This window comes from Pyxicephalus adspersus, chromosome 1, assembly GCF_032062135.1.
Source record: "Pyxicephalus adspersus chromosome 1, UCB_Pads_2.0, whole genome shotgun sequence".
In the NCBI taxonomy this organism is placed as follows: domain Eukaryota; kingdom Metazoa; phylum Chordata; class Amphibia; order Anura; family Pyxicephalidae; genus Pyxicephalus; species Pyxicephalus adspersus.
In genome coordinates, this window is record NC_092858.1 from 18,286,070 (window position 1) to 18,311,984 (window position 25,915).

Consider the following 25,915-nt stretch of genomic DNA (forward strand, 5'->3'; position numbering starts at 1 on the left):
TTGAATGTAAACTAAGCTTGTTGTCTTTGTTAATGTAATAAATTGTACTAAACAAATAAGTCTGTTAATTAATGATTAGATTGACAAAAGAGCAAATGTATGTTTAAACAAATTCTTCATGTCTTACAAAGAGCTCTAGTTATAAAAGTTTTCAAAGATTCATCCAACTTTTATTCAAAATGTAAAATTGGATTTCAATTTAGGAATCATGAGTCCGTTCAAACAGTTTTTTAAATTGAATTTTAAAGTTAAAAATGTGTAAATGTTGTGTAGGTTGCAGGAAAGCATATATATATTGCCTAAAATTATATAAACTGCATATATATATATAGTAAAAGGATAAGTTTCCCACCTGCCCTTACACAAACCTAACCTGACCCACTGTTGCCTTCTACAGTTCCATACTTACCAGGAGCTGATGATTTGGCATTTGTCTATGTTCCCCTGCTGCCAGTTCCCCTGCTGCTTTTTATGGGGCTTGTCTACCATACAGGAAAAGGGCATATAAAGGTTGTTGGGGATGTACAAAGGAGGAGGGGAAAGAAAAGAAGGTGGTGGTGGGATGTAGAAAAAAACACATTGAATCTTGGTAAGTATGAAACTGTGGAGAATGGGTTGGGTTATTATTTTAGGGGGAGACCATAACTGTGGGATAATGTACTTTTCCTTTAAGCCAATTTCTTCTTGTTTTAAAATATAACATTTAATTCTAACAAATCAGATTCTTTTGTTTTCCACAGTTGCCGTCTGGTCTGTGTTTATGTCTATTGTCTTTAAATTCTTTAAATTCATATACAAACACAGCACAACTGTTTGTATGACTCTGCACCACCTGTTTTGTGTCTCACAGGTCTGTTTGTATTTACACAAATGTGAGTTAACCAGATTCCTATATTTCTATGAGATGACATACATGCGTTCCTTCTTTACCTTTTATTAAGCCCACAAAACTACTCCTAAAAGCTGGACTTCAGACACACAGCTAAGTACAAATCTGAAATACATATATTATAAAGGATTTGTCATTCTATCATATAAAAGTCAAATTAGGGACCAGGGGATGTCTCAGGTGTGGGCCACATGCTTTGATTAAGAGCAGTGCAATATCTCGGTTTCAATGCACCACAACATGATAAAACCCATTTAACTGGAAAAGAAACTTAAAAAAGATAAACCTAACAGTGAATTTCCTATTTTCTCCTTTTTGGTCTGGTGAATCCAGGTCTGTTTGTTTTCATTGGCAGTGACTGAGAGAATGTTTAGGTGAATGTGAGATTCACTGCTTTATAAAAAAAAAACCCTCTAAGAAAGCTTAAAACTTGTCTTTACTTATTACATTTTATTGTTTAACCCACAAAGAAAGTTCATGTTGGGTATAGACTAATTTAGGGTTATAGCTAATTTATGAAAATATTTCTCAAGTCTGATCACTGGAGCTTTGAAAAGAAATACATTTCTCCTTTGATCGTTTGTACTTACATTTATTAACATTGATATTTTTGGTTCAGATTATTCTTCTCACAAGTCTTAAAGCCAAGGATGCATCTGGCACATTTAAATAGATTTGGTGATAGTATTTATATCAGGGATCCTCTTTTATTAAAACATGGAAGGATCCTACATAACATAAATGAACAGTAATTGTAAGCTAAATAGAATGCCCTGGTGTGCCATTGAGACTTACTGATTGGTGGACATGGGTAATGGTACACCCCTGCCAATTTCCCCCAGCCCAGAACAGTAAAAGCAGCCACTATGGTCACTGGTACTGCCTCTGCCTCAAGTAAGGGGGCAGCAGCAGTTCAGAAAGGCACTTTGTGGCCTATTGGGTGACAACAAAATAGAAAATAAATGAATTTGAATGTTTGCCTGGAATTTAGCTTTAAGCTGGCCATTTTCACATATATATCTAAAATGAAATGTAAAACGCTACTACAGATTCTTTTTTAAGTTTAAATGTATGAAACTCTGTCTTTTATTGGACATTCACCTTTTTTTTTATTAGGTACTGCAATGAACCGGCACACATAAAGTACCAACCCAATAAGTGCATTGATAAAGAGTCCTTATCTCAAATTGTTTGATCAATACATTATTCACTGTAATCAGCTCCATGCTGCTACTGATTGAGTCTTTCCTCCAGTGTATAGTTTCTTTGACTTCCATGACTCATAACAATTCAGACTTAAACCTCATCCTTTTTCCAGTCAATTTCTATTTTGCTAACAATCACGTTTGCACCACCCCATGCATCTCTATTAAAATATTATAACTGTTTATGCTGTTGTATAATTACTGAGCAATGAATAATGTGTTGGATGCTGTGTCAAATTGTTTAAAATACCAGGCCAAAACACTAAATTACTAAAGAATGTGTATAAACTGGTGATTGGTAATTCACTTCTTAATTTCTATAAAACAATTTTTTCTTTGATATAACTTAATTTATCATTCTAAAATTTACTGTAAGACCTAAACGCTACCATGGTGCAAACTGCCTTTTTCTTTTAAGATGGCATTAACAAAGTGCTGTAAATGCTGATATAACGCATGTCTCTCTTGGTGAGATGGAGTCTCTAGGGAGCGCTAAAGCTTGTACAAAAGTTGTGTGAGCCCTGGGAAGGGCCAAGGCGCAAAGTCTAAGCGGCAATCAGGTCCTCTCCAGAGCCTCTAGTGGTGAGGATGTTGTGTTGCTGGTTACTGCCAGGTTGCGGTCCTTGGGCACACCAGGGTGGGCAAGAAGATACAAGGTACCAAATCACTAGGAGGAAGAATTGTCAAAGAAGGCCAGGGTCGAGACAGGCAACAAGCAAGAGAGAGCAGGTCGCAAGCCAGGGGTCAAATACCAGTGATCTACAGGATAGGGACACCAGTGACACAGGGGCCACTGCATACACAGGGAACACAAGAAACACTGGAAGGGACAGGAAGCACAGATGACTTGGGGATAACCACAGAGGAACACTAGAACAGCACAAGGGAACAGCCAGGGAACATATCAGACTGGGCAATAAGGGGTTAACACAGAAGCTGGACAACGAAAAGCACTGATATAACCAACAAGTGTGGAGGAAATGCTCAGTAGAGCTAGGGGGCTCAGCACTAGTATAGACATGCTGCACGGACGCTGGGTGTTGTGTCTGTCTGAGCTAGAAAAATAGCCAGGGATGATTAAGAGGCTATTTCCTGATTGGCTGGCGGGATGGGCAAAACTGATAAAACTTTGGAGAGCAGGCGCGCCCAGGGTCAGAACTGCCAGCATGCACTGGAAAGAGGTGCCTGCACTTTAGTGAGGAAGAGGTAAGTGCGACAAAGCAATTGTGTTATACCAGCTATATTATATATTAATTTATGTATCAAAATAGGAAGCACACGGATTGGCTATCAAAGTTCTGGTGGGCCTGAGATCCAACACCAACTAAATCCTACAAAGTATTCAAGAATTGCAGAGCCGCTTGACTCTGGTGTTCACATTTTGTTGTTTTCTTTTGTTGCTTCTTGCTGGTTCTCCATTTTCTGTTGTTTATTTTTAGAATTGTGATTCTATTTTCTCTATGTACAATATTTGTGGACACTATCAATTACTTTTTTGTTCCCCTCTCTGGTAACATTTCCTGCCTATTGATGGTATGAAGAATTCCCAATGAACATCAATTTAAAAATTGCACTTGCTTTGCTGTTCCTATTCACATTTCCACCAGAAGGCTTGAAGAGGGATAGAACTGCCTGCTCCAAATATTTGTGTTTGTGGAGCCTTGAGTCAATTAACAAGCAATCTAAATGTATTTCAAGTGGTGCTGAGATTCCTAAAGTCTCTCTAATTCCAATTTTTCTATTACTTTTCTTTGAGTTGTTTCTTACCTTTAGATTTTTTTTCTTGAAAGGTCCGTCCCCGGTACTGTGCTGTATCTGTATAGAGATTTTCTAGGTCTTCCTGCCATGTTTCAGGACTAATGTGTTTAACCACCTCTTCCACAGTGTCAAACATAGCAATTTCTTGGTCCATAGCCTCTGCCAGAACAGTTGAATTAGTAGCTGATGGAGAGTAATAGAACATATCCTAAAAGGAAAAAAACATAATTTATTTAATGTAAAAACATGATATGTTTGAAAAAGAAACTAAAGTATCTAGCTTGCCAACTACGTATGAAACAAGTGGAATTAAGCCCCCTAAAACACTTTAAAAGCTTTAAAGAAGTGTAAAAACAAGATGACATAATGCTTCAGGACTAAGTCATTATGCTCACAGATCAAATAAGTACTAAATACAAAAAAACCCCAAAAAGACACATGGAGGTAGAGGCTTTATGACGAAGAGAAATGCAAAGTCTTTTTTTGCCAAAAAACTGCTGGCTCATTGTTTCTTTTGTGCTTACACTATGACATAGTGGAACAGTTGGAATAATGTTGAGGTCCTATGGAACCCCAGGATAAAAATTCTATATGCACAGTACATTTGTGTGGTGGTCATTGGAACAAATGCCTCCTATATTGTTGGCCAGTTGGAAGAAGATACCTATACAGATACCAAAAAAGATATTTGGTGTCAGTTAAAGTGACCTGAGAAGCACAAATTGGTCATTGCTCAAGAAACCCTAACAAGCAACCCTAGGGTTCCATGAAACTCTAGATTATTGAGATGCTCAGTGGAAACAATACCTCTTACAATGCTGGACACAGGGAAGAATATAGCCCAAAAGATCATTGGGGTCAGTGGTAACTGACCTGGAAATCATTATCCATCCATTGCTCAAGGAACTCCTAGAAAACTCTGGAGGAACACTAGGGTTCCACAAAACCTTGGTTGAAAAGCACTGGCTTAGAGTAAACCTGACAATCTACCTTAATTAGCAAGAAATCAAATGCTAGGTGATATACCTGCATCTACTTCTGCAGAGCTCCAAAAATTACCCAGTGGATCTGAATCCTGGGACACTCTAATAATCATATTCTAACTTTAACATATTCTAACATTAACATTTTTAATAGATGGCCCTGCCTTTGGTCAGAAAGGCTGCCTATCATATTATCATATTAGGTATATTGTGAACTGGTGTTTGGACAAAGCTGCGCGCCTAAACAACTGGGCAATTAGATGACCTTAAACAGTGATCTGACCCACATGGCCCTGGCCATGACCAGCTGCAAGAAGGAGAGTGATTTATAAAAAGTAGTGAGTAGTAGTGATGACTACCAACACTTCTTCCCCATTATATGCCTTAAATGCAGCAGAAAAATACATTTGGGGTGTTACCAATTAATTTTTTTTTTCTGTCAATATCTTACCAGCTTCATAGGCAAATGTCTCTGTTTTTTCCAAGTTTGTAAAGGGTTGCAAAAAAACAAAAGTATTTGCATGGTCACCTTGGTTAGTTACAATGTAATCTGGGACAATTCTTAATTTAGGGCTCACTCACACTTTGTCACTTGTGTTAACATGCATCACATTGGTACGTGTAGACATGCACTCATAAAGTAAGTTTTACAGCAGTTCAATATTAGGCAAATAAAATGAAAGAAGGGTTTATACCTAGTGTGAATCAATAATGGTATGAAAATTAATTTCTGATTACAGAGGATCAGTTTATTATGAAATATAGGAAACACAATGGTGGCTGGATTTTGTTATTTCTGAGTAATGCATTGGAGCAGTGTTTCTCAACCTTTTTACCTTGGGGGGGACCACTTAAAATAACTCTATGGTCTACAATAAACACTTTCTATAATTACTATATCCACAGCTCATAGTATATTAGTGTGGTGATCAGTGAGAAGAATGCCACCCTTACAGAATTTTGCTATCAGTTAAACTGAACTAAGAGTCACAAATTTCTCATTGCTCAAGCAACCTCTAGCGATCCCTGGAGGAACCCTGGTTTAGAAATACTGGGTTAGAATGGCAACATGCATATAAAATATGTTGCTCTGCCTAATAACTGCATTGAGCTGATAGACAGAATGCAGGTTAGTGAACCAAAAATGAAGCACGAAGGACTTTTTTTGTGAAAAAGCAGTGCATTAATTTGAACAGGTCAAGTAAAAGACAATATATTTTGTCATATTTGCTTGTTTCAGTGCAAACTACAAGACAATATAAAGCTTCAATAAAAAAAGATTAGGATATTTTCCAGTTTGGTATTCACTGATTAACTCTAGATTTACCTTCAGTATTAGACAGTTGCACAGGCTATTTTTCTGTAGTGGAATTGCTTACTCTGATCTTACGGCATATTGTGAGCTTCTCATATTAGAAGGTACAGCAAGTCAAACAAGAACCCACCTCATTTTTTTGGCAGGTGGAAATCCTTACTTGTTCCACTTGGAACAGTCTACCAGGCATTGCTCACTACTCCATGCTGCACTGCACCAATCAAGGGTTTTTCATTTTGTCATAACTTATCCTAAGAGCCAACCATCTGCTTAAATTAGGACTCAGTTTGTACAGTACCCATCAGTCACCTTTTACCAGCAATGATCTCTATGCACCCCTTCATAAAGCCCAGGGACTTGGAGATAACATCACTGGGCCTAATTTTATGTATGTCATTAAACTGCATTGGTAGCATATGAGCTACCAATTGCTTCCTATACAACAGGAATAATAGAGGAAGAGACAGAAGATCAAACCATGGATGACTTTGCTGCAGTACCCAGTAAATGTTATTCTGGGAGAAACTCATTGTGAGCTTGCTATTAGAAAGAGGAAAGACTGATGACTGCATTAATATGCTGCTGCCCTTTCAATGTGTAATAAGGAAGCAGAGGGTAGGTTGGCGGTCAAGCACTGGAAAATAGTGAGGTCAACAGGTCTGCTTGAAATAAAAAAGTTCTATAAATGAACAAATGGAACTAGTATAGGTATGGTGCCACATCCATTACAATCAGAAATACAAAACGTATAAACATTATTGCAGACTTTAAAAGTTACCTTTTATCAATAAGCGTTCATAATTATATTAATAAAAATCATAATTTATTTGAAAGTTAAAAAGCAATACAAGTATCAACATCATTGGTTATACATAACACACATTGGTGTATCCTTCAATGCGTTTGGAAGATGTGCTTCTTCAGGAAAGAAAAGTGATGAGACTAATAGGCTGTAATTAAATTAAAAGAGTGACGTAAAAAGGATTAGTAATCCCTCTAGGGTAGTTTATGTATGCATACATATCAATATATACAATATTTTAAATGTGTAATTAGCTGTTTTCCTAGAGTTTGGCCTTTACACTATGTCACCCAAAGATCACATTTTCTTTTCTATAGTTTTATTCTATTATTTCTTTTCCAGACCATTGACACAGGGAACTAGTGAGTAATTAAATTACATTAAAGGTAGATCAGCCCAGTAGAATATTAAGGGCAATAGGGGTAGTTAGTTTCAGCAAATCATGCCATCGAAAACATTAAATGCTGTTTACTACAACCAAAGTATCTTTTCCAGGAGGTAATATTCCAAGTAGTAAATTCTTCATGAGATATAAATCAAAACCTGCAATTAACAAATATGTTGATAGATCAGAGCGAAACGTCTGAGATTAACTCATAAAAGACAGCCGCGGGCTATTTCACATGACAGCATGGAGGACAGCTGCGAGCCAGCCAATACATCTGTCCATGCACTCGCTGCCAAACTAGCTAATGTACATGACAGAAATAGTCTGGCAGCTTGACATCAACCTCTGTTTGGGATTGTTTCGTAAATTGTGTGGTTGCTCCATCTAAAGCTTCCAAAAAAAAAAGAAAAAAAATTACATCTCTCAGGGTTGTATGAAGATGCCCATGCAATGAGGCTGATTTATGAAAATTTAAGGAACGAACGGAGCCAATGTTATCCCCTAAAGGGCCATATTATCTAGCTGTAGTACATCCCATTTTTATGCTTGATAACCCAGTGATTCTTGAAACTTTTAAAAAGAAAAAATACAAATTTTCTAGCAGGTATAAAACAGACTGGTTACCTGGGGAAGCTTTAATTGTAAAAAAACAAGCTTTAATCTGCATGCCACAATGTTGGCTGTATGAATGGGCAAAGCTTTGCTAAATCCAAGAAGTGTATAATATTTGTATCTTTAACGTGTAGGTTTCCCCTTCAGTTTCCTAATATTAGAATGGAGGATTATAGACCTTTTTTGTGTTCGTATAATTTATATCAATTGAGAATATCTGACTGTTGATTGGTGTAAATGGTTAAAAGTCATTTGTAAAGTGGTGGATTATAAATGACTAAAAACAAAGACAGAACTACTTAACCCCACTCTACATTTTAATTGTAAGAAGCTTTCAGGTTAATCTATCCAACCAAGGGCATGGAAGAAAAAGCTAAAACAGTATATTACATAGCTAACAATTCAGGAAAATTGGAGAATTATTTAATTGGAAATGTCAAGATGAATCTTGTTGTGTTGCTGCTTTGTTAGCTTTCATAAACTATTTAAAACAACTTGTATTTTTAAGAACAGTAACTAACATTTAGGGGTAACAATTTTCATAGAAATGTATTATTATGAAAACTGCTTGTTTATTAGTTCTGTATGAACTAAATTTCCTGAAGTTAATGTCAAGGTTGCAGTAGAGCAAACATAGCAGAATCAAATGTACTTGGAGAAGAGGTGAGTAAACATGTACTTGAAAGGTATCAAGTAGGTGAGGCAGTGATCTTCAGGTGTACCGTGGGAAATTATCCAATTACCATTGAAGAGTGTCTATGCTGTAGTGACTGGCTGAGTAATGTAATACTCTTCTATGTCAGTGGGTGGCAGTAGATAGCTTAATTGCCTTGTTTATTCTTAGAGACAAGAGAATTAGCTACAGAGTGTCATTTTGTAACATTTCTGATTTGTGGTGTGCCGTACGATTTTTTTCAATGTAAAAAATGTGCCGTGGCTCAAAAAAGGTTGAAATACACTGGGTTAAAGTGGGAAAGGGGTGTCTGAAGTGTTAACACAATATAAGAAATACTCTCACCACCCTCTTTGCTAGGTACACTTTGCTAGTTCTGGGTTAGACCCTTTTTGCCATAATTCTGTTTGGCAGAAATTCAATAAGGTGCTGTAAACACTACCTTAAGGGATTTTGGTCTATACTAATATGATAGCAACAAGCAGTTGCTGCAGATTTGTTGGCCACACATTCATGATACAAAGTTCCCATTCTGGCACCTTCTAAAGATGCTTTATTCGATTTAGATCTGGTAACTTTGGAAGTCATTTGAGTACAGTGAAATCATTGTCAAGTTCACGAGGCCAGTTTGAGAGGATATGAGCTTTTTGACATACTATTTTATCTTTCTGGAAGAAGCCGTTCGACGATGGGCACTCAGATGTGTTCAGCAAAAATACTAAAATAGGCTTTGGAACCTAAATGATTCTCATTTGCTACTAAGGACCACAAACTTTGCCAAGAAAATATCCCCCACACTATTACACCACCACCAGCATAAACCGTTGAAACAGGGCAAGCTGGATCCTTGCTTTTGTGTTTAAATCCCCAATCCCGACCCTACCATCCAAATGTTGCAATGTTATCAGACCAATATTTTTAATCTTCTCTTACCCAATTTTGGTCAGCCTGTTGAAATGTTGACCTCAGGGGTATTGATGAGTACATTCTTACACCTTTTAAGTACATTCTCCCATTATCTAAACCCCCAAACAAATAATCAACTGTTTGTTTCTGAATTTTTGTTCATTTCTGTTGGTTTTAGGCTTCTATTGGGCAATTATCAATGGCAGGAGATATTGAGAGTTGGCCCCATAGAAATGTATGTGGACTTACTGTGTAGATGTATTCACCACTTAGAATTAAAACATTGAGAAGGCTGGTGGCTATGAGATGCAGGAAGGTAAAAATCTTGGGGAGGGAGGGGGTAACTGTGAGTTGGAAGTGGGAGCATAACCAACAATGCACTGTGTAAATGGTATTAAAGTAAGTCAAATTTGATTAATTTCAGATAGGACATGCATTGCACAACTATAAAGAGGTGGAACAGATTTAGGATATGTACAAAGTAGATAATTGTTGCCCAAGAAGAATAGTCATGATCATCTTGGGTGAAAATCTACAGCATACAGCATTCCCCTAATGTTGTTCAGCAATCTGATAGATTAATCACTCAATGACTGATCTGAAGCAACTGTTGTCATTTCCTATGGCAGAGAATGCCACGGAGTGCCTCCCGCTTATCCTCCCCTCTCCAAAGAACCAAACAGTGCTGTGTATGGTGCTCATCCATCTTCTATCACTGGAAAATATCACAAAAGATTGTTTCATCGAAAGAAATCTAGTATGTGTACATAGATTTAAGCAATATGCTATCACTTGGTTTAATATAATAAAGGAAGCAGTAAATACAATTTCAACATACTATACATAAGATATAATGCAGAAAATGTGCTAAATTTTGTATAACCAAAACCAATTTTACTTTAAGCTACCCATTGGCTCAAAACTGTCTGTCATGCAGGTTCACATGCAGGCTCCGTTACATAAACACAGAAATATGCAGTGATATCAGCTTTTGCACTTATCAGCACCCAGTTACCATCAAATCCATCTACATTAAATTGAAGCAATACAGATTTTTACTAATTATGTGATAGTATTTTAGGAATCATTAATTTCCGTTTAACTTTGCAAACCCACGAGTAATAAATTGAGATCAATTAGCTTTTGAATTGGCTCTACATAGTGGAAAGTGGAACAATTTGTCTGTTTAATAGATAATAAGTAATATGAATGATATATACGGAGATAGCTTGTACAGTGAAAAACAGTGTAGATATAATATAAATGGAAAATTTTTGAGGGTGTAGGCCTATTTTTGTGGCTTACTTTTTAATATACATAGTCTACTTCAGTCACTGCCAATATTGTATATCTAAAACCGAAGAACCAAAGAAATAATGAGATATATATATGTAAAAAACTATAATAATAATAACATAAATTGTATAGCAGGTAGCTATGAAGCTATAGGTAGTCCCTAAGTTAAGGACATCTGACGACTCTTAGATACGAACGGGGCTTCCCTGCTTGCTCCTGTGCAGGACAGAGGCTTGATGGGGGGAGGGGCAGTTCGCATGACTTGCAGAAGAAGTCTTTTGCTGTTCTGTAACGTCTTTAATGACAAATACAAACTCTGCAGTTGTTTCTTTTTGCATATCAAGTCACAGCTTGCTCCAGAAGGTAATGAATATCCATAAAGTTTTTTTGCTTTGTTTGTGATTAGCTCACAGTGAGGATTTTTTACAGTAACTGACACCATACTGCCTAATAATATCTTGAGACAAACATCTGTCCTAATTGCATTTATTAAAATAATGTACCTGTTCCCACTTACATACAAATTACATACAAATTCAACTTAAGAACAAACCTACAGTCTTGTATGTAACTCGGAGACAACCTAAAGAATTTATATATATATACACACACACCGTATGTATAGCCTACAAGTATTCTAAAGCTACCTATGGAGTTTGACAATCCAGCTGCCAAATAACAGGAAGGGATTTAGTGCAAACCTGTTTTTTTGTATTGTGTTAAAGTGCATTCTAGTGTCCATGGACATATCATGAAAACAATAAGAATTAGCGAGGAAGGATCAAAACCAGTTTTTTGCCGCTAAGAAGGCTAAGGCAGAAAATGTCTGTCATTGCTACTTATTTCCAAAGTAAATGGACTGATGGGACAGACTTTCTCCAACGCCCTTAGGCTTCTTTAGACTGCAATGACCTTGTTAGGAAACAAAGAAACATTATTTATTAATGTAAGTACAAAGAAACTGTTCTGAATGTTGAGGCCTTGGGTGGATATGTCCGCTTTGTAAGCTAATGGACAGGAGTGGAGTGGAAGTCAGAAACACAAAAACAGGTATCCTAATGAAGAAGACTAAATAGAAACTTTCCTGATTGTAGACAAGTCCTAACTTTTTCTGTGCTGCGATTGTAAAATTAGTAAAGACATATGAGGCCTAATCTAATAAAGATCTCCAAGGCTGGAAAAAATACCGTTTCAGCTGGGTGATCCAGAAAACCTGGAAAAGATCTGGTCCCTGATTAAAAACATTCGCTAACAAACAGCAAATTAGTTTATGAAATGCATTCCAGGTTTGCTGGAACACACAGATTCACAGTTAAAAGTGTATGTTCTTCAGTCTTGGAGAACATTTTAAATCAGGCCCATAGGGAACAGGTGACTAGGCCTGCCTGGCCTAATTAGATGGGCCACAGAGACAGAATGATGTCTAAAAGTGAGCACAGAAGAATGTGAAGGACCAGTGACCAGTTGCTGTTTGAATAGTCCCTTGTGTCTAAACTAAGCTAGCGGCACTCTGTATGTGAGCAGACTAACCAGATTAAATTACCAGAGGGTCAGTCTGGTAATTTAATAGAACTATTTCAGAAGAGAAGGTAGGACAGCATAAACTGGAACAATACTCACTCTTTATTCCATTTCTGATGCCAACATTTTCATCTGGTCATGCAGATAGGCATGCAGGCATGCAGATAGGAGGTCATTTATTCCCATTTATTGCATTCTTCTGCAATAAAGAACCTGCTTGCTTGTATTTTTTTTAAGTATAGTTCTGGATTTAGACAGAAATATGCAGCAAATAGCTGGGAGGCTAGGAGATTCCTACTTCTACAAGGGTAGAACACTCTTACCCCTATATTTGGATAGATATAAGTGGGCAAAAAGTGAGCCTAAAATATACTCTGTTGTGTGGACTAAGCAACTTTTTATCTGAAACTAAATCTCACACTGCAAGGGAATAGTGATATTTACTAGTAGACCACAAGCTGAGAAAAAACTAAAATACTCTTGATAGAATCAATCAATTCTCCTCTTCACATTTTATGGAATTTGATCACATCATGGATGAATGAACTAATGTTTAAAGTACCGAGTTTTGGCAGACAAAACAGTATCTCTATGTGTGCTATACCATTGCTGTGAATACTTTTTTGCAAGAGCCCCTTAATGTTCTTTGTCCTTTTGCTGTATTTGTGTTTATACTATCAGCCTTTTCAGGGCTATCACAGCCTACATGATTTGTCCTTCAACAGGTCCTCAAACAGCAGGTCTTCAGATTCCTTAATAATTACCACTCTTCTATGCCATCTTTATTGGAAGTGGGATGTGTATGCATGGACATGCACTATTAATATTACCATAATGTTAATAAAAAACAGTATTTATATAGTGCAACATATTACGCAGAGCTGTACATTAAACAGGGGTTGCAAATGACAGACAGATACAGACAGTGAAACAGGAGAAGACCCTGACCCGAAGCGCATGCATGGTATGACCTGGACATCAAAAAATCTTCCCAATAAAAATTGATCCTTCTACACATATGGATACAGGCCATGTAACCCCATCAGTCTTGTCCTAAGGCGAGGGAGAAATGCCAAGACTTAGGAAGTTTTAGAGGCTTACGAATTTAAAAACAGCCCCAATCCAACCATAAACAATCAGAATAGATATCCTCTATTAAAGCGGTCACCAACCGGTGGTCCACGGATCAGAAAGTTTTGGGGGTCCACGGCTCCGGCCGGTGCGCCCCCCAGCAGGGTCAGGAAAAGGACCCCGTTGGGGGGGGGGCGTACCGGTCAGAGCCGTGTCCTCCATATGGATCTCAGGCTCAGGGCAGTGGTCAGGTTGTGTCTCTGGACCTGCGATGGGAGAGTGGGTGGGTTCTGGCATCATGACGTCACTCTGGAAGAAGTTTCTTTGCCTTTGAGTGACACAGGGTTCCCCGCACATTCTCGGTTTGGAGTCAGTAAATTTAGAGCTCCAAAAACTTGGTGACTACTGCTCTATTATCCGTAGATACCTTTACTTCAGTGCAAACCTGTACTTTGCCATTTACAATAAAGTTAAAAGCACAGGTTTGCATTGAGGAAAAGGTGTCTACAGACAAACATACTCTATTATCTGTTACAACCATTTCTGGTTTGATTATAGAATGAACAAGTGTTGTTTTCTCTGTGGACTTTGGTGGACCAGAGATCAGAGTGATGTTTGATGGAAAACAGGTGAATATTTACCAAATTCATTTATATATAAAAGGAGTTACAGTAATATTTCTGTGATGGGCTGCTTTAATATAATAGTGTTACTATTTCTCCTTTTGCAAAAGTGAATTTACAATTTGAAATTTTGGAAATTTTCATAGCAAGAAATATTACTTTAAACCAACCCGTTCTTTTTTTAATTTCATTGTCATGGTAATCCCTGAAAGCATTCATTCCACATCATACCTGTCAAATTTAGGTTTGAGATTCAACAAAAAAGCATGGACATCAGAGTATTTTGTTACTGTGGCAGTACAGATAATAACTAGGAACATGCTGTTTATTTAATAGGATACGTATTTATTTTATTCCGCGCAGTGACACACAGTATTACTTACTGAGACGGGGCTTGTGACAGATTCCCAGTTTGTCTCCGATGCTGCAGGCGGAAAATCATTCTGAAAGGAAAGGAAAAAGCTAGCATAAGAATTTAAACAAAGGCTGTGGCCAGGGATAAGATCTTTACTGTTGGATTTGAATAGCCTTTCAGGCATCCAGACTAGGCTGCTATAATAGACTGTGAAAATACAGGATTACTTCATTCTGCAGAGCTGCTACTCGCAAAGATGGAAATTCTACTGAGAGCTGCAAGATAAATTAACATTATCTTAGGCATTTTCATTTGTTTCATTTCTCTAACTTGCTTAATATTTTGAAGCTGAATTCAAATCAGATATTAAAAACCACAACTCAAGCCAGTTATGTAAAATATTAAATTAATTATATTCATTGTAAAATATAGTAAGTTTAAAAGCGAGTGTTTATTTTAGCCTATTGAAATATGGCATAATAATATATACTATATAGATATATATATACTCAGAGTAAGGTCATCTATCTTAGGCTGCATACACACACTCAATTATTGTGGCTGGATACGATCTTCATAATCATTTCGAGTAACAAAGAAGTGACAGATGAATGAAGGAGCACTGTACACACAGCACTAGTCTGTTCTATAGAGAGGGAAGGGGGGAGAATAATTGAGCAGCACCCTAATGTGCTCTCCTCCCTTCACATGGATTGCCGTCATTCATCATCTGTCGCTCATAAAGGATGTTAGGCCCAAGACAAACTCAATCATTCATATCAATAATCATCTGACATGTGTACATAGTCTTGAGTGTTTATTGCTTGCTGTTTTTTTTGTGAGTTACCTTTTTCATAACTTTTACTTTTCAGGCTTTTTTTTTAATAATTTAGGTGGTGATTGCACAAAAAACTAACAATCAAGCATACTAGACTAACGTAGGTGTCCTTACTCCTACTCCTAAAATCCATTTAATGCCCTCTTTTTTTCCTTTGATATGTTTTTTTTTCCCACCCCAATGTAAGTTCATTTGGGGAAGGCCCTCTATATGTCCTTTACAATTCATTGTTCAGCACCGGGATACATGAGAGCGCTTTGTAAATAAAAGACATGTATAATTAAATGCAGCTTAAAAGGAGTATACAAGGACAACCCAACAAGCTTATATTGAAAGTAAACAAACAATAGAGGATAGTACTAGAGGAATTTGTTATATAGACAGATGTGTAAATTTCCTTTCAATGGGATAATTGCCAACCTTAATAATACATGTACAGAGCAAAAGAAAATGAAACAGAAGCAGAACCCTTCCTGTTGCTCTTTATATTGAAACTACAGATATTTCATGGTGGTGATACATGCATGACCTGGATGCTAAGGTTCTTTAAACAAAATCTGTCTGGACACATGCAAGTTTTCATTGGTCAAGTTTCCTTATGAACTGAGGAACAATACTGCTGTAGGCACTGAAAACAGGAAAACAAAATCCAACTTGACAATCAAGTTTGCCCTTACAAGGCTTGTCCTGGGAGCACTGGCTATGGTCTTGCAAGGGACTACTAACACACATATATGTCCTATCTGATCATAAAGATGCTCTAATATTTGTAGACACATCAAGAGAAAGGAACCATGGCTATGTGGAAACATGTAAAGATACCATGGTTTGTAAAAGATCATGGATCTGATTTTTTAAAGTTCTCTGAGAATGAAGAAAATAGACTATCATGGGCAATTCAGAAAACCTGGAATGCATTTAAAAGTAATGTGCTGTTAACTCACACTTCTCCCTCATTTTTATACCTTCCCTGTGTTCCCCTTTGTTTTCGCTCCTTTACTTCTTCCTTTTGATATAAATGACTGGTGAATAGCCGTGTAGCCATTGACTTTCCTAAGCCACCATAAGGGTGGATGCGACAAGGGTTGTCCAGGTAGTAATCCTGGTTTTTTAGTTAGTTAATGTCTGTACAGTTGTTCCATTACATTACTTGCCAGTATATAGTTTTTATTGTTTATTGCCATGAAGGAATCAGACTCCCTACATTTTTTAATAAAATATAATAAAAAAATGTGCTATTAGCTGGTAAATGTTTTCAATCCTAGACCAGATCTATTCCAGGTTTGATAGATCACCAGGTTATCCTATGATAGTCTATCTCCAGTCTCGAAGAGCTTTGATAAATCAAGCCCTATGTGTGAGCACACAACCAACTTTAAATTGGGGGTTCTCTTCAGTGTGTTTTTACCACAAAGTATATGGTTTATTCCAGCATATTACATTATTAAATACACAGCAGATGTTTATTTAAGGACAAGTTCACACTAAAATACTTACCTACATCCCTGATCCCAAGTTCTTTGCTATGCCCACCGAAGCAAGAATAAAGGTATTTTAGGGTAATTTCACATGTGTGGTAAACTACAAAGGTTTAGTGCATCCTGAACCCCGCTCTCATTTGACCATATGGGGGTGGTTGGGAATCATTTTGTGCAGACATTTGAATTGAAGTTGCTGTGATTTGTGGCACAGTTCCTGGATGCCACATGAAGCTTTTGGCCATCCTTGGACGGTCAACCACTTCGACATAAATGGGAACAAGTTCCAACCTAGTGCGTTTTTCAAACTCTGTGGTTGATTCTAAAAAATGGGAACATATAGGGACAGTCAGGAGTGGTTAACACCGTGCTGGTAAAGAGAGGCCTCAGTGTACTGGGCATATTTGGTTTGGGGATTTAGAACATGCTTGGGGCACGTTGTCCAATGAAGTCCTTTTAAAATACTGATACCATTTTCTATGAAGTTTTTCTATTCTTTAGAGGGAAAAATACTATAAATACACTTTCCCATTACATTATGTAAGTTAAGTAGTGATTATTATCCTAACTGTGAGTTTTATTATAACTGGTTTGCTACTTCAACCTCATTTTAATCCGTCAAATTCCATCAGCTTTCTGCCCCAACTTTTTCAAAAACAGCCGGGTTGTTGAAAAGTGTCGGGTAGTACAATCAGCTAAAAGGGGCTGGGGAAACACTGAATTACCACTGCTTCTACTAGAGACAAAAAAGAGAACGCTCATATACAGCTATTTAATAAAATATCAGACTGCACAAATATATCTAAATGAACAACTTTCAATATCTGGTTTTATGCTCCAGGACCCCTTTACGTAAAAGTAAAGTATGCCTTTAAGGGAAGATCTTGCTATCATTTGCAAGTTTATTGTAGCTGGCATAAAAAGCATTTTAAAAAAATATTTCTAAATAATATGAAAGAAATTGGATTCATATTACAAAGCAGTCGCTTCTATCGCCAAAATACAAATTATGACATACAAGTGCTTCATAAACATCCTTGCTCCAGGCTTTATCATTCGGTAGGAAAATAAACAGTAATGGAAAATCGCCCAAGACTTATGTGATCGTACGCGGAGAGAATATGAAATATTTGGCATGATATTGCATTTTTATGCAAATTCAATAATGCACATTCACAGAAGTTCCTGTGGAGATGTAATATGTCTGAAAAGCACTATAAAACGAGCAATTATTTTCAAGTGAACGATACTCTGTGTTTTGTTAAGTACAAAAGATGTCACGATAAATATTTAGATGTGTAAATCAGGGCGCAAAAGACTTTCTTTAATACAGGGCAATTAAAGGGAGGTTTCAGAGAGAATGAATTTTAGCACTGAAATACCAAGAGACAGCTACATGCCCTATGTGTTAATGTCTGACTATCAAATGGAAAAAAGATGCCACCGATGGTGCTCAAAGAATGACAAATGAAAATGTTAAAGATTACCAGTTTGTGTCTTACTAAAAACCACATTTTGACCACTATATTTATTGAAGTGGGAATTTAGAACAAGCTACAAAGAGAACAAATCCTGTACAAGATGGCTGATTTCCAAAAATGATGGATGACAATGACATATATATATTATTTGACCTACTGCCCAAGTCACTTCATCCTGGACTAAATTAGTAGTTTGCAGTGTAGAATGACCATTTAAGCTCAACGGTCATCATTCTATGGACACTGAAATATTTACTGCACAGTCTGTACACCTTTTTTCCCCTTTTTATACAGGTTAAAATATTTTGTACATTAAATATAAGTTAGTTATGATTGGTCACTTACTGTTAAATCATCTTGAGTGCATTATTGTTGGCCACCAGTAGATGGTGTAGTGTTCTCATGTGAAGTTTTTAACAAACTCTAACAGTCAATCAGATGGCAAGAGTTTGGCTTACGCTTTATGAGGAAACAGTGCCATCTAGTGGTATGACCCACATATAAACAGATTCCTTTTCTAATGTAATTTTCAAATAAAAAAAGATCTTAGTTTATACTTGAGTATACATAGTTCATTTTTTAACAAGTAACTTTAAAAAAGCCCACACTGACCTCTGTGGTTGCAGAGACTGTGGATTAATTCATACTTTAAAAAGAGCTTTTACGTTTACTTTCAGCATTGGAGGTAACCCTGCTCTTCACTGGCTACACAGACTAATGATTGGCTTTCCTAGAAGCCAAGCCAAAGTGTACCCCCTGGCAAGGCATGCAACACTTAGAATCACCTAAAAGTACACAAAGAGCAGCCATTTTTGATGGCTGGAGGTATTGTGAGGCCCAATTGATGACCACCATTCAAGACAAATGAGAAGAGTTGCCATCATTTTAACAAGATATATTCCTTTGTTCTCTTGCATCCCAGAAAATAAAGAATTGCACAAAGGGGTCTTTTTTATAAGCAGTGAATCTGGCAATTACTGAAACATTCCCTTATTCCCCATTATTCAAGGTCTATGTATTTTACTGGCAGTAATTGATTCTCAACCAAGAAATGTTTCAGTGAATGTCAGATTTCTTGTTTTATAAATGGATAGATATAAATAGGGGACACATCATAAGCACTTATGGGGACCAGGTAAGCCCTCAATTCCACCTTGAGTATGGCTCAGGGTTTCGCTTTTTGTAATGAGCCACACTCGGTATTACCCCCAGGGAGGTTTAATAGAGGTTGCAAATGACAGACAGATACAAACAATGACACAGGAGAAGGAGAGGACTATTTGGATGAGAACGAGGTGCTGATTTTAGATTTTAGCAGATTCCAGTTGAATTTTTCAGGGCAGACTCTGTTGAATGGTATTGATGATTGTTTTCTATAGACATGATATTAATTCCTTCTATTCTCTTCTTTGGCACTACTTTAACAGTTTTTACAATACAAATATTTTGGCCAAGTAAGGACACATAACCAAATGTATTAAATATTTGATAATGTTATTTTGTATAATCTGTGTTTCTGCAAATACAGCCAAATGCTAAGCCAAATTTACATTATGATATTTCTTAGATTATGATTAGATTCTTTATTAGAGATGTTCGTTTAAATCTCCGGACAGATATAAAAGACAAAAATAAAGCAGCTCTTCTGTTCAATAATAAATCATTAAAGATATTTTTGTAAAGGCCAGGCTGCATTTAAGGTGAAGCAAAACTAAATGTGTAGGTGGGTAGTGAGATTCTACCATAATGAACAAGTAGGCACAGCATTGTTTCAGATTATGGCCCAGGCTTGGCTGAGTGCAGCCACCCTGCAGCGATAGATCCAGGACTTGCCATCCTCCGAAGGCGCCATCATCAATATCGGCTCCACACCAGACTTCCAAGAGCCCAGGATGGCCGCTGATGATGCAGGAGTTACATTGTCTCTGGCAGCTGGCTCTCTACACTACACGGCACATTCGTCATACTCTGCAGAATTTAAACAAAAAGCCACCAGGAGCCAGGGATTTATTTTTTTTGACAAGGAGACATTCCTTGTCTATTTTGGCAATTAGTACTAACTCCTGGTGACTTTCATTTTCTGAGTTTAAGCACGCTTTAAGATAAAAAGATGATATGTCTGGCAGATTTTTATAAGTCTCAGTACTGGAAGCACAGAAAACAACTCCTTTAGCAGATAAAGCAGCCTTTAGATGTTTTAATCTTTGATTTAGGTGTTTGCCCAAAGCTCAGCTTTAAGCATTTTCCAGAATTCCAGAAATTTGTCTTAACATAAAACAGACATTCAACGTAAACGGTGCCCTCCTATAATGTTTTAAATTCTGCCTCTATCTCTCAGTTTTCTGAACTGGTTTAAACAAAAAAAAAATTTCCAACTACTGTGGTGTTTAAAACTCTAAATATATCCAATTACCAATTCGTCTCACTGCTGGAAATATTCTAACACAAAGCAGCTGCTAACATAAGCCAAAAAATGCTGATTTCTGTGTCCGTTCTGCTTCAAAATTATTGGGAGTCAGTGAAGGACGTGTCTAGTCTATGGCTTTCTCTACCGCTGACAACTAGGTAGGGAGAGCCACACAGATCTTCATTTTATTAGATTCTATCATATATATATGGTCGTAGAATGCACAATGGAGGTCTAAGCAACAAATAAAACATGATTACCATAATGCAAAACAGACAAACATGTAGAGAAGGTGATATACGGTACTTATTATATGCACAAAAACATACGGCTGATGAATTGATGACATGCAGTGTTGCAAATATTTTTGGCCTGATTTATACCTTTCTATGTGTGCAGAGAATAAGAATGAGCCAATTTTTATAAGATATACATATAAATGTGTTCCAAAGTCTTCTAGTGATGTGACAGTTTTGTACTCTTCTTCACCTCCTTTTACCCCTGCACCCTTGGCACACATATAAGGATTTTTAGTTCAATAGTATTCTGCGCCCAGGTTATTTGGTGGTGCCTCCTCGGGGGAACCATTGACAGCTTGGCTACAGGGATAGTTATAGAGCATAACGTGATTACCACTTTCCACCACTACATATCTCCCATCCTATTGTGTGTAAATTCCCCCACCTACTAGATTGTAAGCTCCTCGGGGCAGGGTCCTCTCCTCTTGTATCACTGTCTGTATTAGTCTGTCATTTGCAACCCCTATTTAATGTACAGCGCTGCTTATTATGTTGGAGCTATATAAATCCTGTTTAATAATAACAATAATATTAATAATAAAACGTCATGCTGTTACACCAAAGGATGATTTGTGTGATGTCATGTGATGTGAATAAAGACCCATAGAGAAAACAATATACACTAAAAGATTTAATAATTATGTGGGGCTACAGGACCGGAAAGACATGGGAGAGTGTTAAACTGAAAGGCTTTAAGGACAGGTTCAGATCTGTTTTGGGATCGAGCAATCCTGTGCAGCTTCCTGCCCCTGAACCTTGCCAGACGCTTGGCCACTGACACTGTAGTGTTGATTCCTAAAAAATAGCGTCTGCACATTTGACAGCTGATACTAGTACCACTCACTACTGCCCCCATTTATTGTCTATGGAACACCATGTAGCATCTCCCGAAAGGCAGCGGTTTGCTGGCACTGCACCGAAACCTCATGGCCAGAGTGAACATAGCCTAAGACACACATTGATAGCTTATAATTAATACGTGTATGTAAAAAAACAAAAAAACAATACCATTGCCATAAATATTAAAGTCAGAACTCCTAAACCTAATATTTATTGTTTTGTTATTTGATTCCAAAATTTTACTCAAATACAGAAGCTTCTGGATCACCATAACAGCCAGGCACCTGACAAAATCCAAAACAACAGCTAAATGCACAAAATACATATAAAGGGACTGTTTTACCTGCCAAAACATTTCTGTTTCTGTCCATTGCATTCTAAATTTTACACCAGAAATCTATTTAGTAGGGAAAACTCTGATCTCTCTCTATTGCATTGAAGTAACATTTTCAGCTCTCTTACCTACCCCCAGCCTGAGACTGAACCACGAACAAAGAAGTAACACACTAATGGGCTCATCACTCTATCAATTTAGTCTTCCTCATTCATGTCTACTACTAACACATGAGCACCACAGAACGGACGACCAGTTCTTTGTGCTGCTCCTCGCGCTCGCATTTTGAGGTTTGCTACACACAGGAGACGGTGATAAAGTCAAACTAAAGCACCTAAATTGCTGCATTTACATCTTTTTCATGACCATTGCTCACTTACCAAGATAGATCACTCACCAGATCGCAAGGCCCCTCAAAATTTTGCTGGCTTGGTCCATGGATGAATTCTGCACTCACATTTATACCTAAGAAGAATTAACCTAAAGTATACGTTTGTACTTGAAAGCTCTAAAGAAATTTCAGTAATGGGGACTGTAATATACGGGTGTACAATACAAATGTAACTGCACCAAATGTGCAAGATTTTAAGTCGGTAGCCGACTTTCCATCATAGTAGGTAAAGGTTCTTTAGATATATTTAGAAAGCAGATACTTTTTAAAAAAAATCCTTCTAATCAGGTCAGAATAATGTGTTAATTTAAAAAAAAAGAATAAAATAAAAAAAGTGCTTTTCCTTTTGTTTCTGGGTTTAAAAAGGAAACCTGCACACGATCGCCCAGCAATTACCTCTGGCTGCTGACATTATCTAATCTTACATGTGATTCATTTGCGATAAGCATTGACAGGCAGTTATTACAAATAGTTGAGATAATGAGGTATGCCACCTGCTCCAAGAATCTTATTTCACTGTGAATGCATCGGCTTCAGCATAGGAGAAAAAGAAAGGCAGCCTGTACGTAATGGCAATGTTCCATCCAGCCTCCTAACAGCTGTATGCACGGCTGGCGCGCATTGCTCTGCTTGGAACCAATGCCGTATTTGAATTCATCCCAAATGTTTCTTGTTTACCTTCTGAGAAATAAAAAATGTAAATTCGATGTGTCATTTCATTTTTGCCTGGGGTTGTGTATTTATATCTTCACCAATAAACTTTTCTACAACTTATAAATGATACTAAATTAAAAGGAAAGCCACAATAAAATGTAATACAAAACCAGGTCAATAGTTACAGAAATTACAGAAATATAAATTACAGTATTACATAACTGAACAGAAACATTGATTGGGTCACTGGTAAAATTGTAAGATATGTAGAAAACTGTAGGTAGAGTATGCATACTGTATGTGAGCAACACTAAACATTTGTGAATCAGATTGGTAATAAAGGCCCTAAATAATCCTTTTTAGAAGAGGCTATCAAGTAAAACTTGCATTTAAAAAAAAAATAAAAAATACCATTTTTGCTAAAAGCCTTTGATCTAGGTACTGATCACACCAAGTAAACCCCATGCTGTTTTGATTTTCAATCTCCTACAGTTATGTACCACACCACCATCTTTTCCGGGTTCTTTGTGATATGGCCCAATTTCCTACTTAGAAGGCCCAAGATTGGGTGAAGTGTCTTCCAGCAGGGTCTGAAAATGAGCAAAATATGAGGCGATCTCATTGTGCATGTGTGAGATCGTGTGCTTGTTTATTCCCCTAAATGATGCAGTGCCTGATCTTTGGCATACACAGAAGGTAAAGAAGTGGTAAAGAAGGAAGGGGCAGAAAATTTAAAAGTAAAAGTTAAAAAAGTAAATAAACATTTTTTTTTATTATCTAAACGGGAACGCGTGCCTTTTATGTAAAGTTTACATTTTGATGATAGGTCTACTTTAGGTCTCTACTTCGGTTCCATGCCAAAAATGAACATCATTCCACCCAGCCAATGAAGATGGCCATGGCTTCAACCCTTAGAGAAGTCCAGATAAAGGTTACAGCTGCCATGATGGTGCGACAGGGGATATCACACCCGCAATAGAAGGGGAAGTGTGCCATAATGTGCAAATATGATAAGTGTATTTGCATATTATGGCAAATCTTTGAGTGATTTACTTTCACTGTATTTGAGTTCCAAGGTAGGGCAGGAGTCACCATTTTTTCTAATTTTAAAACCTAATGTGGTATTAATTAATAATTTCTTGATCACTCATTATTTGCCAGAATATTTTTACATAAAGATGAAACATTTGGTTACACAAAGTGAGCATTAACCTGTGTGTGCATTAATAGCACCAGGCTTGCTTCCTTCACATTTTTTGGGTGCAGAGCAACTTAAATGTTCAGCTGGCTGTACTACATATATGATCAAAAATCTAACTTTTAATATAGATCCCACTTCCAAGCCCTTTCCTAAAGTTTTCGTTGATCGACCATCTTGCTTACTTTGGGCTTTAATACTTACTGAATAGGTACCCTAGAATATATATACATCTAGGAAATAAGTCAGAACTCCTGTTCCAGGCCAGTGACTTAGAAAGAATTTAATTGGATCAGCAACTTTAGAAGGAGAGATCAGTAACTGCCCCCTCTGTATTTCTCCCATTACCAGCTGCCTTTTAAAAAATCACCTATTTTAAATTCGATCTAATATCATGATCAATGTTTTAAGAGGCTTATCAGAAAGCAATATACTTGGAGTAAGTGTCCTGTATTGATTAGCATTAAAGTTTACCATATGGTGATCTGAAATAGCAGCTAACACAAACAGATCATTATGTAAAAGTAAAAAAAAAATTGTTTAAACACGGGTCATTTATCAGGTCTCCTAAACAACTGCAAAAATAAAGACTCGATCTAAATACTACTTGACCTTTGTAACTTTAATGAGCAAAATGCATTCCGTACATGTCACAAAAATCAGCAAAAGCGTTATTGTTAGTATTTTAAAGTTGTCGTCCTTAAGCCAGAGTTTAATTCCAGGAAGATAACTTCTTCCTTTGTTGGAGAGAAAACCAGATGAAGAGGTTGTCAAGGGGAGTACTAAAATCTCTGTGAGAGGTAATAAATTCATGCTATACCTACAAACTGCGACGCTTGCATGGGTTTAAAGTGTATGCCAGGAAAGAATATAAAAAAAATACAACACATCTATTGAACATATGCATGTTTCCCCATGCTTTATGTATTGGAAAATGCTGAAAGTACAAAAAACACCTGCTGATCCTACCAGAAAGGTTTTAACATTCTATGTACTTTATGTTCAGCAGTGAAATCCCAAAAAATGCCATCAATTTTTCCCAGATCACATTTTTGGATTACAACAAGACTTTCTCCATGCTACTTAGATGAGGAGAGGGGATGTATTCTATAATACAAATTAGTAATATGTGGCCTAGTGTGACCATACATATGGAACAGTAATGGATGTTGTCACCCTTGAACAGAAATTGTGTTACTGGAAGATTCACTAACCTAAAAAAACGTAAAATTTTTAAAACTTAAAACAAAGGCAACCCCCATATCTAAGGACTGGAAAGCTTCAATAAAAATTGGTTCTTTAGTTTATCTTTACTTTAACACAAAAACATATTCTGATGATAAGTGCATATTATGTAGTTGGTTTTAAAAGCACAAATTATATGAATCTTACGGCCTAACTACTTAGTAAACACGATGTTATACGGCAAAGCAGTCACATTTCCCGTTAAATCAATTCCTAACTTGGTTATTTTTTGCATGCAGAACATTTTAAAATCAAATATGCAACTTCTAAATTTTCTGTGTCTGTAATATTACCTATAAATACCTTTTTAAATAGTAGCTGGCAGGGCAAGTGGAAATAACTGGGAAGATTAT

At 36.9% G+C, this 25,915-nt stretch overlaps 1 protein-coding gene across 2 annotated transcripts in view; it reads right to left on the reverse strand.

The window, feature by feature from the left end:
- PDGFD (platelet derived growth factor D) overlaps window positions 1–25,915 on the reverse strand; it is a 148,482-nt gene that overhangs the window by 14,710 nt on the left and 107,857 nt on the right. Inside the window, exons 4-5 of one of the 2 annotated variants that reach the window (XM_072403117.1) lie at window positions 14,426–14,485; window positions 3,862–4,060 (exon numbers count right to left, since the gene is read on the reverse strand). In XM_072403117.1, the coding sequence (XP_072259218.1) occupies window positions 3,862–4,060; window positions 14,426–14,485 (259 nt within the window). The remainder of the gene's footprint in view (window positions 1–3,861; window positions 4,061–14,425; window positions 14,486–25,915) is intronic. The other variant, XM_072403122.1, reaches the window with a different exon arrangement.